The 14,279-nt window shown below is 36.0% G+C and overlaps 2 protein-coding genes across 2 annotated transcripts; one reads left to right on the forward strand and one right to left on the reverse strand.

Annotated features, from left to right (window-relative positions):
• The first annotated feature begins 4,090 nt into the window (after window positions 1–4,090).
• On the forward strand, window positions 4,091–6,105 carry LOC116141996. Its single transcript, XM_031427452.1, has 3 exons — window positions 4,091–4,215; window positions 5,385–5,550; window positions 5,892–6,105. The coding sequence occupies exons 1-2, from the start codon at window positions 4,091–4,093 to the stop codon at window positions 5,548–5,550; spliced, it is 291 nt and encodes a 96-aa protein (XP_031283312.1). The 3' UTR covers window positions 5,892–6,105.
• On the reverse strand, window positions 5,886–11,201 carry LOC116141998. The gene is made up of 6 exons (XM_031427455.1): window positions 10,872–11,201; window positions 10,644–10,739; window positions 10,242–10,475; window positions 9,792–10,084; window positions 8,903–9,102; window positions 5,886–5,995 (listed from the first exon to the last, which is right to left on the reverse strand). Exons 1-6 carry the CDS (start codon window positions 11,199–11,201, stop codon window positions 5,886–5,888), a joined length of 1,263 nt encoding a protein of 420 aa, XP_031283315.1.
• Window positions 11,202–14,279: the final 3,078 nt, after the last annotated feature.

The raw sequence follows: 14,279 nt of genomic DNA on the forward strand, positions 1-14,279 counted from the left end.
CGATTCTTCACTTTTAGCCTTGGTCACTTAAGCGATTTAGGATCGCTTAATCAATCAAGTCCAAGGCAGAATCAAGATCATCCTAGATCCATGATCGCTTAAGCGATTATTGATGTATCACTTATACGATTCATCACTTTTAGCCTTGGTCGCTTAAGTGATTTAGGATCGCTTATCACTTATACGATTCATCACTTTTAGCCTTGGTCGCTTAAGTGATTTAGGATCGCTTAAAAGATCAAGTCCAAGGCAGAATCAAAATCATTGCAGATGCACAATCGCTTAAGCGATTTATGTTCTCGATTAAACGATTCTTCACTTTTAGCCTTGGTCGCTTAAGCAATTTAGTATCGCTTAAACGATCAAGTCTAAGGCAAATTCAAGATCATCCAGATGCACGATCACTTAAGCGATTTATGTTCTCGCTTAAGTGATTCTTGGCTTTTAGCCTTGGTCGCTTAAGCGATCAAGTCCTAGGCAGAATCAAAATCATTCAAGATGCACGATTACTTAAACGATTTAGTGTCTCGCTTAAGCAATCCTATATGGAAAACCCTTGATTGCTTAAGCCATATATATAGTCACCTAAGCAATCATGGGCAACACTTATTTTTTCCAGCTTTTCTCCTGAATTTTGACAAACTAAAATCACCAACACATATTAATTCCATCTTTTCTCCTGAATTTTACAACCTAATTGCATCAACACATTAATGCCATTTAACAAGAATACTAAATAAACTCAAACTCAAAAGAGGGAAAGAAATACTGAATTATTTTTGTACAAATCTAAAATGTGTCAATTACATTAAATTACAACATTATATAAAACAAATAAATGCCCTATATACACCTAAAATAAAAGCACCACCAGTAGCCTCCATCCTCCTTCTTCATCATTCTCTTCAACCACTTCCCCCATCCTCCACAATTATTCAGCACACCTTCAGCATCAGCAATGACAACCTCTTCATCTTTTTCTACAGCAGCCCTTCCAACATTATCTAGCATTGGTCTTGGCCACAAAGCATACATAACACCACAACCCAAGTATCAATAGCTTGACACCTAACAACACTAGTTGGTCCAATTCAAGACAATCCAATAAGAAATGTATTTCGCATAAACTACAAAACTCTAAGTCCAACTTCCATACATTTTGATGACAACATCAACAATGACTTGGATTGGGTTCTGGTCAGTAAAAAAAGATCCATATGTTCATGGAAGCACTCAACAGCCAAGTGCTCTCGAAAGTTGCTCATTGTTTCGTCATTCAACCTGTCCATTGGGGTGTTGGTCATGTCGAACTCAATAAATTTTAGTGCATATGCCCCGAGCACTACAATAGGAGGAAGACATTAGCATTAGAATCAGCTTATAGAATAATTGTATTATGTAAGTTTTATACAAAATTTATCTCAAGTCATTTATCGAGGTGAGAAGGCGGTTGAGTGGCCACTTTCCTGTCAGTAGTTCATAACCCAAGTGCTGAAACATCTGGCTATCGCGCAATAGCTGCGGGAACAATATACACAGCAGCTGCAACTTCGTTTCTAACTGCCTCTCTTGACAAGTACTGTGGTTGCAATCAAGGATCTGCAACAAGCCCTCCTCTAGTACCCAAACAATGGTTATCCAATGCATATCCCTGATGTTCATGATATAGTATACTCTTTTTAACGTTTATCCAATTGTTGCCATATTTGGGTCTTTCCTCCCGTACATATTGCATCATCCTCTCATCAAATTGAAAATCATCAAGGGCACCGTCAAGGTCATCTGTGCCCAATCTTTTTCACTTGCCTCGCCTTATTGCAACTCCACCATTGGCCTTTTTCATTAAAGTGTCATATGTAGTTACTAGCCTTTGGCTAAAGGCCACATCGGTGATGGCACAGTGCGGATACAAAATATCACCATTACTTCTTTGTTGTAGCCCCATAAGTGTCAATAACTCATCGATGTGCTGCATCAAATAAAAACAACATGATAAGTATACAATACCTATGGAAAACATAAGGAAAAATAACTTACTGAGTTGTCGAGCCACTTGCCCATTGTCAACATCTTTTCACTCTTGAGGATAATCCCCGGTTATGCACTTCACACACCCATCACTTCCAGAATCATTGTAATAGGCATAGAGGAGTTTTTTCTTTTCCTCATCTATTGGCCTATACAAATTGACCTTTAGCTCCTCTGTTTTCACTTGCCCACTTCCTCCTCCATTTTCACTTTTTCACTTCTTTCGCATCTTGCCTCACCCTCTTTCATTTTCAATTCCCTACTTCCTCCGCCTTCCTCCTTAGCCTCCTCCATTTTTCACTTTCACGGACTTCCTCATTTTTTTTCTTTGTTTTCCTCTTCTTTCCATACTTTACTACCGTGTAAGGAGATTTTATGTGCTTACTCTTTCGACTCTCTCTTTTATGCTCAGGTTGCACTTCAACCACTTTCAATACCCCACCAACTTCCTCCTCCACCCTATCGAGTTTTTTTGCCACCCTATCAACTTTCTCCTCCACCATTTTCATCCCCTCTTCCATCTTCTCAAACCTCTCATAAACGGTTGTTGTAAAACTCTCAAACAAACTATTTATGAGGTTAACCACCTCATTCTCCCGATCCCGATGCCACGGCAAAGTGGTACTTGTTGTACCGGTTTGCTAATTGGGTGGAGGCATACAGACCTCTTCATCCTCCTCCTTCTCCTCCCTCCCGCCGATTGGAGCTTCATCATCCTCGACGTCAACAACATTCTCAATCAGTGGCCCTGCAACTGCACTCACATGTGTGACCCCTTCTAGGTCCTGCATTAGGCGGTCTATCCCTTCATCTGCTACATCGTCTAATGCTCTGAACGATGTAACATACTCCTCTCTCGCTTCACCTCTAGTAGGGGTGAGGAAGGGACAGATGACTCCCTGCAATAAGAAAAAAAATAAATCAAATTTAAGCCACATTTAAAAGCAAGTGCATATTCAAAAGATTAATCATTTAATCTTACCTGAGCCGCTTGAAAATCCATGTCTATTTTGCCGTAATCCCAATGGGTACACTTCTCGATGTGCCACCACAATATCCTAGGAAATTGCAGTCACTCATCCGAAGTCTTCTTCCTCCCTCCGCCTTAGCCAGGACAGGGACGACCTCATACATCCAAGCCTATATTGTAAAAAAAACAATCTATATCATAATTAAAACACATATAATACAAAAAAATATAACAAAAATCTATTAATATTTACCTGCATTGCCCATGGGAAGTCAAACAAATTGTACGGGCTCAGTCTATTCTTCTCAACAGATTGACGATGCTTTATCGCCATGTCTTTTCCATGTAGGGAGTCCATGGTTAGCTGAAATGATACCCGTCCCCACGAATAAGCATTAAAGAAGTACATGTTGCTTGCAAACTTCACTCAATCCATATTAATGGCTTTTGTTGAGTCAAAAGCCATTAGAATCGAATGCATGAACCACAGCAGACACATCTTGAACCTTTTTGAAGAGGTATACCCACCTTCTTCTAACCTCTTCTCTAAATCGCGTCTCATAATAGATGTCTTCCCCTCCAAAACCTTTTTAGCCAAGTTATCGGCTGCCTTACTTTTTGTTTTTCTCTCTTGCTCTTCCGCATCTGGAAATGACTCACATCTTAAGTCAGTCATTAGGACATATTCCATCATCCCAAAACGTGGTGGGTTCCCATCCACCACGAACCACATTTCATTTTTTTTTTTTTTTTTTTTTTGGCTTTTAACTGAGTGCAGCTACATATAATGCACTCCTTGCCCCCAAACACCTTTTTCAAATTTTCTCTGATGTCCGCAAAATGACTGAAACAACTCTCTTTGAATCGGTCCATATCCTTCTTTTGTTCCTTTAAAATCTCCATTATTCTCATAAAAACTTGTCAACTCGACCTAACTGTCACCCTTACAGGGAAGTACGGTACCTTATCGCTTACAACCTCTAACCCATAGTCTTTATAATTTACGCTTCGGAAAATCTGCGCAATCGATATAAATTAAATATCAACAAAAAAAGAAATCAAAACAACCAATAGGCTACCAATTTGGGGGATATGGGCTTCGAGGGCATCGAGGAGAGGGTGTTTTTGGCTTCGAGAGGACCGAGGAAGCCAATGGAGGCCCTATGGAGGCTGTTGTGGCAGGTTCTAGTCATGGAGATGGCTGAGGATGGCAGAAGGTGGCGGAATAGGGTGGTTGGATTGCAGGGCAACCCTCCAGCCTCCCTATTCCGCCACCTTCTGGCATCCCCAACCCTCCAACCTCCCACAAACAACCTCCCTACGACCTCCCTTGCCTTCCCCCATCCTCTAGAACCCAAACAAAGCCAATCCCCCGATGCCTGCCAACTGCTCGACAAAACGCCACAACCACTGTAACAATAAAACCAACTACATATTCCCTAAATTCGCACAAACCTATCAAATTTTTCATCAAATTCAAAACCACCAGTAAAAAACGTACCCTTCCTTCATCGGCATCCTTCTCTTTGCCTGAATTCTCGTCGGTGTCCTCCTCTTCAAAACCATTTTCTGATTCTTCTTTCTATTCTTGTGTCGCTGTTTTCTCCTCTACCTCTGGACCACCTTAACTCATCAGATGCTCCACCGGAGTGTCTTCTTCGACAACCTTTGAAGAGCCATCGCCGCCGGAGTCTAGAATTTGGAGTGGGGTTAGGTTTTCTTCCTCTTTGTGAATATCAGCCATGATTTTGTGTAACGAATCTTTATGATCGAATATTGGTCAAAAATTGGAACCTTTATCGCCGAAAATCATAGAGAAATCAAAGGTGTTTCATCGATCGTTTTTTGAGTATATTGTTCAATTAAGCGATTTTGAAGGGAGAAGGTCGTTTTTTATTTTTCAAAATTTAAACAAACTTTTGTTAATTATAATATTACCTACATGTATTTAAATTTTTTTCAGTTTAACCCATTTTACATGTTTAATGAATTCTAAGTGTATCACGTCAGTTTTTCTAACTTAAACAATAATTATAAAATAATTTGAAGGTTATTTTTTTAAATGTAAACTCGAGAGTTCTCGCGAGTTAAATTTCCTCCTTAAACTTACCGCATCAATTTAACAAGAGAGAGAGCAGCCGAGATCCCGTTGGTGGCAAACTAAACCCAGGAAGCGCTCTTCGTCAATCACAGAGCAAGCCCTCTTCGTCAATCACAGAGCAAACCCTCTACCTCGTTGAGTAGAATAACAGTGAATATTACTCTCGCTACCTTCCCCAGCTAAAATAATTAAGAAGAATGCCTGTAAGTTTTCCTCTTTTAATTCATATGAATTCACGGATCCAGATCTCTCACTGTAATTTTAAGTTCTAATCGTGCTATAATCTTGTGCGGTGCAGTTTCGGAGAATATCTGAGGTGGAGCCTCCGAGTCCGTTGAGGTATCTAATAGGAGCGGCGATCATGATGATCGGAGTTGTGTTACCCGTCGGTTATATGATGTTCCGTAACAAGCGGGTCCCCTCCACTTCCTCATACTCTAAGCAGACGTAGGTGTGCCTTTTTTGTATTATATTTTGTTCTTTGTTTGCCCATTTTCGATCTCGGTTAAATCGCTAAATTTCTCTTAAGTAATATCACATGAGCTGATTGATTAGGACCAAGTCACGGATTTTAGTTATTTAAGTTAGTTGAGACTTTGTGTTGTAATGTGAAAGTGTGTTAGTTTCTGAAATGCCCATGAACTAGAAGTCTGAATCTGAATTTGTCTGAGATGGGACCAAGTTATTATTTAAAAGATTTCGATTGTTTTTCTTTTGGTAATTTGGAATGTTTTGTATGATTCTTTTGTAAATAGAAACCAACTAACATGGGGTTTTCGGTTGGCGTCACAGGGCAAAGTTTTGATGTAGAGTAGCGAAATTGCGAAGACAGATTTTTACAGAATGATCAATGAATTTGAAGTCTGAAGATGGTGAGAAAGGAGACCTTGATGGATCTGCAAATATGAATGTACATGTATTGAAACACCATTCTGTTATATTGTTTAGTTGGGATTCAAACTGGTTAATGAAATGAAACGCTTCTGGTCTGATTCAATTCTTCTCATTGGCTTTTTTCATGTTGCTTCATTGATGTCTATTGTTTACTTGCCTTTCTTTTCTGGAATATATGTTGTGGCTTGTCAGTTTCTTTTTCTTGTAATTTTGTCCCAATATAATGGGTTGTCTCATAACTCTTGGTCATTCTTAAAGAGTTCATGATTTTGCTTCTTCTTTTTATTCTTGTCCCACCTCTTTCAGTGCATGAGTTGGTTTTCTTGTTATTTATACATGAGTTTGAATTTTCAATGTTTTCCTCAATTGTTGCTGAGAACTTCTGAGTGATTATCGTCAAAAGTAAAAATTACCTTGCAAAATCCTCCGCTTATAGGCTATTAGAGGCTCTTTATTTTATTTTTCCTTCCAAGTCTGTCTGTGGTTTGTCATTCTGTGTGCAAAAGTGTGATGGGATTAGTTATATTATGGAATTGTGTATTGGTTGGATTTTTCTTCATGGAACTGATCAAGCCAAGCAGTGTAGTGTTTGTTACCTGAATTAGATGCTGGAATTTTCTAAAGATTACTGGGATTAAAGTTATTTAATGGGATATTGTATTCCCAATTCATGTTCTTGATATTGATTTGAATGCCTATGAAAGATGGATTCATAAGGGACATGTTTAAATAAACAGAGTTATTCTCCTGCCGTCAAAATAAAGTCATATTTTGTTCTCTGGCAAGAAAAATATTCATTATGTTGTATTGTTATTCTGCTGTTGTATGGTAGGACATCCTAACATCATTCTCGTTAATATAAGAAGTTGCCCTGCTGTTTGAATCTTAATCTGAAATGGTTGTGGAGAACATAATACTTTAAGGTGGCAATGCGAGGGATAGAAGGGTGTAGAGATGAATACTTTAAGGGTTTGCTGGGTCCTAGATAGTGCATATTACACATAACTCACAAATTCAAGGGAAATCCTGGTTGATTTTTATAATGAATTTGGGCATCGTATGCATTGAATATTTTCCATGATGACATTAGTTTTAGTAGCAAATCATTTATAGGCACTGGAGTTGGGTATTTGAGGGTTGGAGTTTTATATTTTATTTTATCTTCTTATTTCATTGGATCTATATTTGTTGAACAAAATACTTTTTTATTAATACACTTTACTTGTCTACTAGTATCAATGTTTGTACATTAACAACGCTAATATACATGTTATACACACAAACAGTTATACTTTAATTACTAGTTTACTATTGTACACACTTGGATTCTTTTTTCACTCACATGACTCACTAATGCCTAGATCCCCTTGCCTGTTAGTATTTGCTCACTAATCACTTATCTCTCTTTTATTTTACAGTGATGGCTATTCGTTCATATTTAAAAATGTCAATGTTTGTTCCTTGGCCAACTTTTAGGCCTTCAAAGATGTCTTTATTAGAATATTTGTCTATTAATGAGAATTGATGTTATTTAGCATGACAGATGAATTTCTGCAGAAAGTTTGATTGATTATTCTGCTATGAAGAGATATAAAATATGAATGAATTGGACAATAGGAGAAAACGTAAACCGTTTCTATTTCGGTTGAACTTGAAGCCATCACAAATACATGGCTATATGTAATAAACTTGTATCAAAATGGGTGGTATGACTTGTATGCACCCACATTCAATTGTAATAAGAGTAATTTGCTGTCTTTTTATTATTATTATTATTATTTTAATATATATAATATTATATATATATATATATATATATATAATATATATAATATATATATTTGCTATCTTTTATTATTATTATTATTATTATTTTAATATATATATATTATATATTATATATATATATATAATATATTCCACTTATTTATATCTTATATTTATCCATGGTTGAAAATTTTTAGTATTGGTCTACAAGCTGTGAGTTGTGAACCCTTGAATTATTCTAGAACTATCTCATTGCTATAATGGAGAAAATATTTTAAGATCACGAAGCTTTGGTCCAAAGACAATAAGACATCTGAAATCAATTGAATTGTTTATTGCAAAATTAAGGTGCGAATTATCCTGCATGCAACTAGTGTCCAGTCGTCTATGGATGAAAAGTTACGCAAATTCGTTGTGTGATACAACTTTTCAGTGTATCAGTTACTCGTCCTCAAATTGGCAGTCTTTCTAAGTTGCATTTCATGCAACAAGCCATTTCCTTCTCTAATACCAGATTCTAGGTAGAAAAGCCTCACCAGATTTCGAATGACAGGAGTGGAAGAGATCTCTGTTTTGCAGCCTTGAGGGGCGTCCGCGTCAGTAACAAAAGCAAAGAGAAAAAGGACTCAAAAGCATTGTTTTAAAACCCGACTGGAGATAATCCGCTCTGCTCTCCGTTCACGGTTAACCAGTCCAACCGATTGGACCGATGATGTCATCACATCAGCACATGAAAAACTTTTTTTTTTTTTTTTTTTTTTTTAAAGATTTCCATTTTTTTTAATAAGACAATAACAACTTCATTACTACCTAATATGATTCAAAGTTCAAATTTAATAACAATCTCAACATAATTTAAGTATTTAACAACAATCTAAAGTCCAAATCCAAAATATGATATTGTGTTCATCCATTACATATTAAATGACAAAATATATAATAATTAATAACAAAACATTTGGTGCAAGTGTTTTTTCTTTGATCCGTCTCTATGTTGATTGAGCTTCACACACTATCATCAAAATTCATCACCATCATCATTATCATAACCATCACCATCATTTACATAAATTTCAGTAAAAAATGGAAATCATAAGTTAAAACTTGTAATATACTAAGTTGCTTAAATATTTGAAACCAACCTTCTGAACCATCGGTTGAATCATAAAAAGAAGGGTGATCAGCAACTCCAGCAGGAATAGATCCTTCTCCATATAACATTTGTTCCAACTCTTCATAATTAAGTTCATTGACCTCCTCTTCATCATCAACTATCCAACTTTCAGTTTTGTCAATACTTTCATAATCAATAGGATCGAAACTTATTCTCTTGTAACACCTCCTAAAATACCATAATGAAATATTAAAAGCATGACAAGTAAAATATCAAGGAAAATAATAGATAATAACAATAAGAGTAATGCATAATTGAGTAATTGACAATGTTTTATACTTGTTTTGCAAACGCAAGTTATAGTGAACAAAAACAAGATTATTCAATCTTTGATGCTCTAATCTATTCCTCTTTTTAGTATGTATGCACTCAAAAACACTCCAATTTCGTTCACATCCCAAAGAGCTTGAAGTTTAGCTAAGAATTTTGATTGCAAACTTTTGCAAATTTGGAGTACTATAAATAATAAATAAATTAGACTTAAAAAATAAAAGAACTCGTAAATTTTATAACTATTACGTACCAGGACGTGTGGTTTTGGAGGTTTCAAAAGCAAGCCCACAAGAAAAGCTTTCCTCCCGGTTTGAATATACTCTACTCTCTTCTATTAACCTTGACTTGTTCAAATTGAACGCACTTACTTTATTGTCAATAGTATCAAGGAAACCGCTCATGACTTTGGCTTGGCGCAAAAAGATTCTTCGTCATATTTAAAGGCAGGATTCGAATAATAAGCCGCAGCATAGATATCACGACGCAACGTCTTATCCCAGTGTAGCTTAATGATTTGTGTATAAGGCTTGTACAATCTCTTTTTATTCTTAAACAACTTCTTAATTGCATTTTTCGCTCAGTACATGCCATCATACACATATCCTATTGCAAGCTTCTCATCTGAGTCAACAATCCGCAACAAACGCATCAATGGACTCACAACTTTGGATATCTTACCCATATCATTCCAAAAATCGTTATCTAGAATTATGTCAATAGTCTGTTTGCCTTTATTACTTTTTGCATATCGAGAATCGACAAATGACTTATCTGTCACCATGGCTTGCAAGTCATGTTTGTGCTCATGAAGGCTTCTCATTGCAATGAAAGTTGTAGCAAAACCGGTTGCGTCCGGACGAATAATTTTTTTCCAACCCTGTTCAATTGATAAATAATAGATGTTAGTCAATTAAAAAAAATGCATATTATGTTGTGACTTGACAAAATGACAAGAACATGAGCTAAAGGTATATTACATGTCTTTTCCTCAACCAAGCTATCAAGAATGTATGATTATATACAAACTTCGTTACCTCAGAAACACGTCTCGCAAGATAAACTATATGATCCATCTCCACTATGTCTTTTAACACCAAATTTATGCTATGTGTTGCACAGGGCGACCAAGTAATACTCGGAAATTTCTCAGACAACATTCTTCCAACAGTTTTATAATTTGATCCATTGTCTAAGACAAAATGGACAATACTATTTGGTCTAATCCATAAAGCTATCTCCTCAAACATCTTCAACAACGTCCCAACATCCTTCACAACATCTTAAGCATCAACTGATTTCACAAAACAAACTCCCTTAGGACAATACACCATAAAATTTATCAATGACCTATGTGAATTATCAGTCCAACCATCAACCATTAAGGTACATCCAACATTTTCCCAAATCTTTCTATAACTATCAAGGAGAAGTTACACTTCCTTCTTAGCATCTCTTAACAAGTTGACACGCAAACCATGATAATTTGGGTGTTTATACCCAGGCCCAATTGCAGCTATAGCATCCACAAAAGGCTGAAGATAAATTGAATTTACAGCATTAATTGGGATGCAAGCATCGTAAAAGAATCATGCAAAAGTCATGTCTGCTCTCCATGTCGCATCTCTTCCAGCTAAACAACTCCTAATTGATGGTTGAGATCCAACAATTGTCCTTGGAGCAAAATAGTCACCAAGACCAATAGGTTTTTTTCTTTTTGATTTGTCTAGCATTGTACTTTGTTTTTGACTACCAAACCTACTTTCATTTATGTGAATTTCTGATGGACGAAACTCTTCACTATCTTCATTTAACATATCTCCCTCAAATCTATGTACGGCAGCACCGTAGGGAGTATTATACTTACTAGAATCAGCCTTCTCTTTATTTTTTATCCCAATGTCTTTTAGCGATTCTCTCATCAAGTATTGAACATCAAAATGAACTTTTAAACAAGCACCAACATCCCCTTTTATGCCAGCTAGATGTTGTTTCATTCTAAAAATACCTCATTCTCTAGTTACTTTCCCATAGTGAAGACATTTTAATGTCTTCCTTCAATTTGGATCTACACCCTCAATAACATGTGCCCATGTTATATCAGTCCTACCTCTACTAGATTGTGAAAAGACCCAGAGCCAGATGTTGACATTGTCTGTTTTTAATCTTTATCTACCTATCACACAATGAAATTGCAAACAAAAGAATCACATAATCACATATTGTTAAATGGGGAAGTATACAACAATTGCAAACAAAAGAATCACATTAATTTAGGTGTTACCTCTTTTGGTTCTTATACAAAATCTATAACCTAATTTACTCTTTTGATAGAATAATGTGACTATTCAAGATGCGATAAATTTATCCTATCATTTTCTAGAAAAGATAAACTAATGTATGTTTTATTACAGTTTAATATATATATATATATATGTATATTGAGAAGGATGTAGATAATAAACTAGTAATTTATTTGACCATTTCATCCTATAAATACTAGGTGTGCAACGAAGAGTATCAATAAGAGTAACGAGATGGCTTCAAGTCAAGTTAACCTCCCACACAACTTAGACCTCATTCTTGAGAATGCTGATGATCAATCCCTGAAAGACAAAGCCCGTGATGAGCTGATTGATGAGCTTGACGCTGGAGTTTTCCTGAACAACAAGAAGCAGGTAAGTCCTTGAATCATCTTCATATGGTTACTATTAACAATTTAGTACCAATTAACTTCAATACTAATACTTAATATTGATTCAATACTGCAAAAGTTTTGGGTTTCCAAAGATTCAAATCGCTTATCAATTGGATTTTTATTGAGCAAATTATGGCCAATTTGCTACTGATTGTTTAGTGAAAATCGAGAAACAAAGAAAATCGAAATGTGTGATGATAAAAGGAATGGTTCGGAACTGGGGCTACATTTATCCAAATTAAGCGTGTAATATACCGAATTAAAGCCTTGTATGTCTAGTTTCTAAAAATTCAAACCTCTTATCAATTGGAGTTTTATTGAGCAAGTTATGACAAATTTACTACTGACAGTTAAGTGGAAACTGAAATGTGTGTGATGATAAAAGAAATAGTTTTACAGTGGGGCTACAGTTATCCAAATTAAGCATATAATATATCAAATTAAATCCCTATCTTTCTAGTTTTCAAGTATTCAAACCACTCATCAATTGGATTTTTATTGAGCAAGTTATGGTTAATCTACTACTGACTATTCAGTGAAAATCAAGAAATAGGAGAAACCAAAATGTGTGTGATGATAAAAGGAATAATTCAGAAGTGGGGTTAAAGTTATCCAAATTAAGCATATAATATATCACATTAAAGCCCTATTTATCTAGTTTCTAAAGATTCAAACCTCTCATCAATTGGATTTTTATTGAGCAAGTTATGATCAATTAACTACTGACTGTTCAGTGGAAGCCAAAATGTGTGTGATAATGAAAGGAATGGTTCGGCAGTGGCGGATACAATTTTCCAAATTAAGTGTATAATATATCAAATTAAAGTCCTGTCTATCTAGTTTCTAAATATTCAATCCTCTCATCAATTGGATTTTTATTGAGCAAGTTATGGTCAATTTACTATTGATTGTTCAGTGGAAACCGAAATGCATGTGATGATAAAATGAATGGTTTACTTAACCCAAATTTAAGGGATTATCATATTAGGACAGANACTGGCCTATGCATCAATTGGATATTAAGAATGCTTTTCTTCATGGTGAACTTCAGGAAGATATTTATATGGAGCAACCTCCTGGTTTTGTTGCTCAGGGGGAGTCTGGTTTGGTATGTAAACTTCGTCGTTCTCTATATGGCCTCAAACAGTCTCCTCGTGCTTGGTTTGGACGATTTAGTACAGTTATTCAAGAGTTTGGTATGATTCAATGTGAGTCTGATCACTCTGTTTTTTATAGACATACATCACCAGGGCAATGTATCTATCTAGTTGTCTATGTCGATGATATTATCATTACAGGGAGTGATCAAGATGGCATTGGACAGTTGAAGCAACACTTGTTCAAACACTTTCAGACGAAAGACTTAGGGCTACTCAAATACTTTCTTGGCATAGAAGTCGCTCAGTCCAAATCTGGTATTGTTATATCTCAGAGGAAGTATGCACTGGATATTCTAGAGGAAACAGGGATGTCAGATTGCAGACCAATAGATTCTCCTACGGATCCTAATTTGAAACTCTCACCTGGACAGGGGGAGCCTCTTGCTGATCCTGGAAGGTATCGAAGACTTGTTGGAAAACTTAACTATCTTACTATCACCCGACCTGATATTTCCTTTTCTGTTAGTGTTGTAAGTCAATTCCTTCAAACTCCATGTGATAGTCATTGGGATGCAGTTGTCCGGATTTTAAGGTATTTCAAGGGAGCACCAGGTAAAGGCTTACTATATGAAAATAAGGGCCATTCACATATTATCAGATATTCAGATGCTGATTGGGCAGGATCTCCATCTGATAGATGTTCTACCTCAGGTTTTTGTGTCCTTGTTGGAGGAAATCTAGTTTCATGGAAAAGTAAGAAACAAGCGGTTTTTGCAAGGTCAAGTGCTGAAGTAGAGTATCGTGCAATGGCTGTGGCCACTTGTGAGCTTGTTTGGTTAAAACAACTAATTCAAGAGTTGAGATTTGTCAAAGTATCACAAATGAAGTTACTCTGTGATAACCAGGCTGCCCTTCATATTGCTTCAAATCCAGTGTTTCATGAGAGGACTAAACACATAGAGATAGATTGTCACTTTGTTCGAGAGAAATTTCTATCAGGGGATATTGCAACTAGTTATGTCAGTTCCAACGACCAGTTAGCAGACATCCTCACTAAGTCTCTCAAGGGTTCTCGTGTTGATTTTATTTGTAACAAGCTTGGTGCATATGACTTATATGCTCCAGCTTGAAGGGGAGTGTTGAAGTGTAAAATAGGAAATAAAATTATTCTCTATATTAGGTTAGGAATCAGATCAATTATATTAGGAATGTAATTATCTTCTTCCTAGATTAGTTTTTTGTTTTTGCTATAAATTCATTGTACATCTCATTATGAA

This window comes from Pistacia vera, unplaced genomic scaffold (genome assembly GCF_008641045.1).
Source record: "Pistacia vera cultivar Batoury unplaced genomic scaffold, PisVer_v2 Contig403, whole genome shotgun sequence".
Classification (NCBI taxonomy): Eukaryota; Viridiplantae; Streptophyta; class Magnoliopsida; order Sapindales; family Anacardiaceae; genus Pistacia; species Pistacia vera.

Bases quoted from the DNA above. Each gene is read 5' to 3' on its own strand.
- LOC116141996 (XM_031427452.1), top strand. From the start codon at position 4,091: ATGGGCTTCGAGGGCATCGAGGAGAGGGTGTTTTTGGCTTCGAGAGGA. The intron at 4,216-5,384 runs GTGGCGGAATAG...CGTGCTATAATC, and splicing joins ATGGCTGAGGATGGCAGAAG to TTGTGCGGTGCAGTTTCGGA.
- LOC116141998 (XM_031427455.1), bottom strand. From the start codon at position 11,201: ATGAAACAACATCTAGCTGGCATAAAAGGGGATGTTGGTGCTTGTTTA. The intron at 10,476-10,643 runs GTGTAACTTCTC...GATGTTGTGAAG, and splicing joins TAAGAGATGCTAAGAAGGAA to GATGTTGGGACGTTGTTGAA. The intron at 5,996-8,902 runs GTTGGTTTCAAA...TCATATTTGCAG, and splicing joins TTCAACCGATGGTTCAGAAG to ATCCATCAAGGTCTCCTTTC.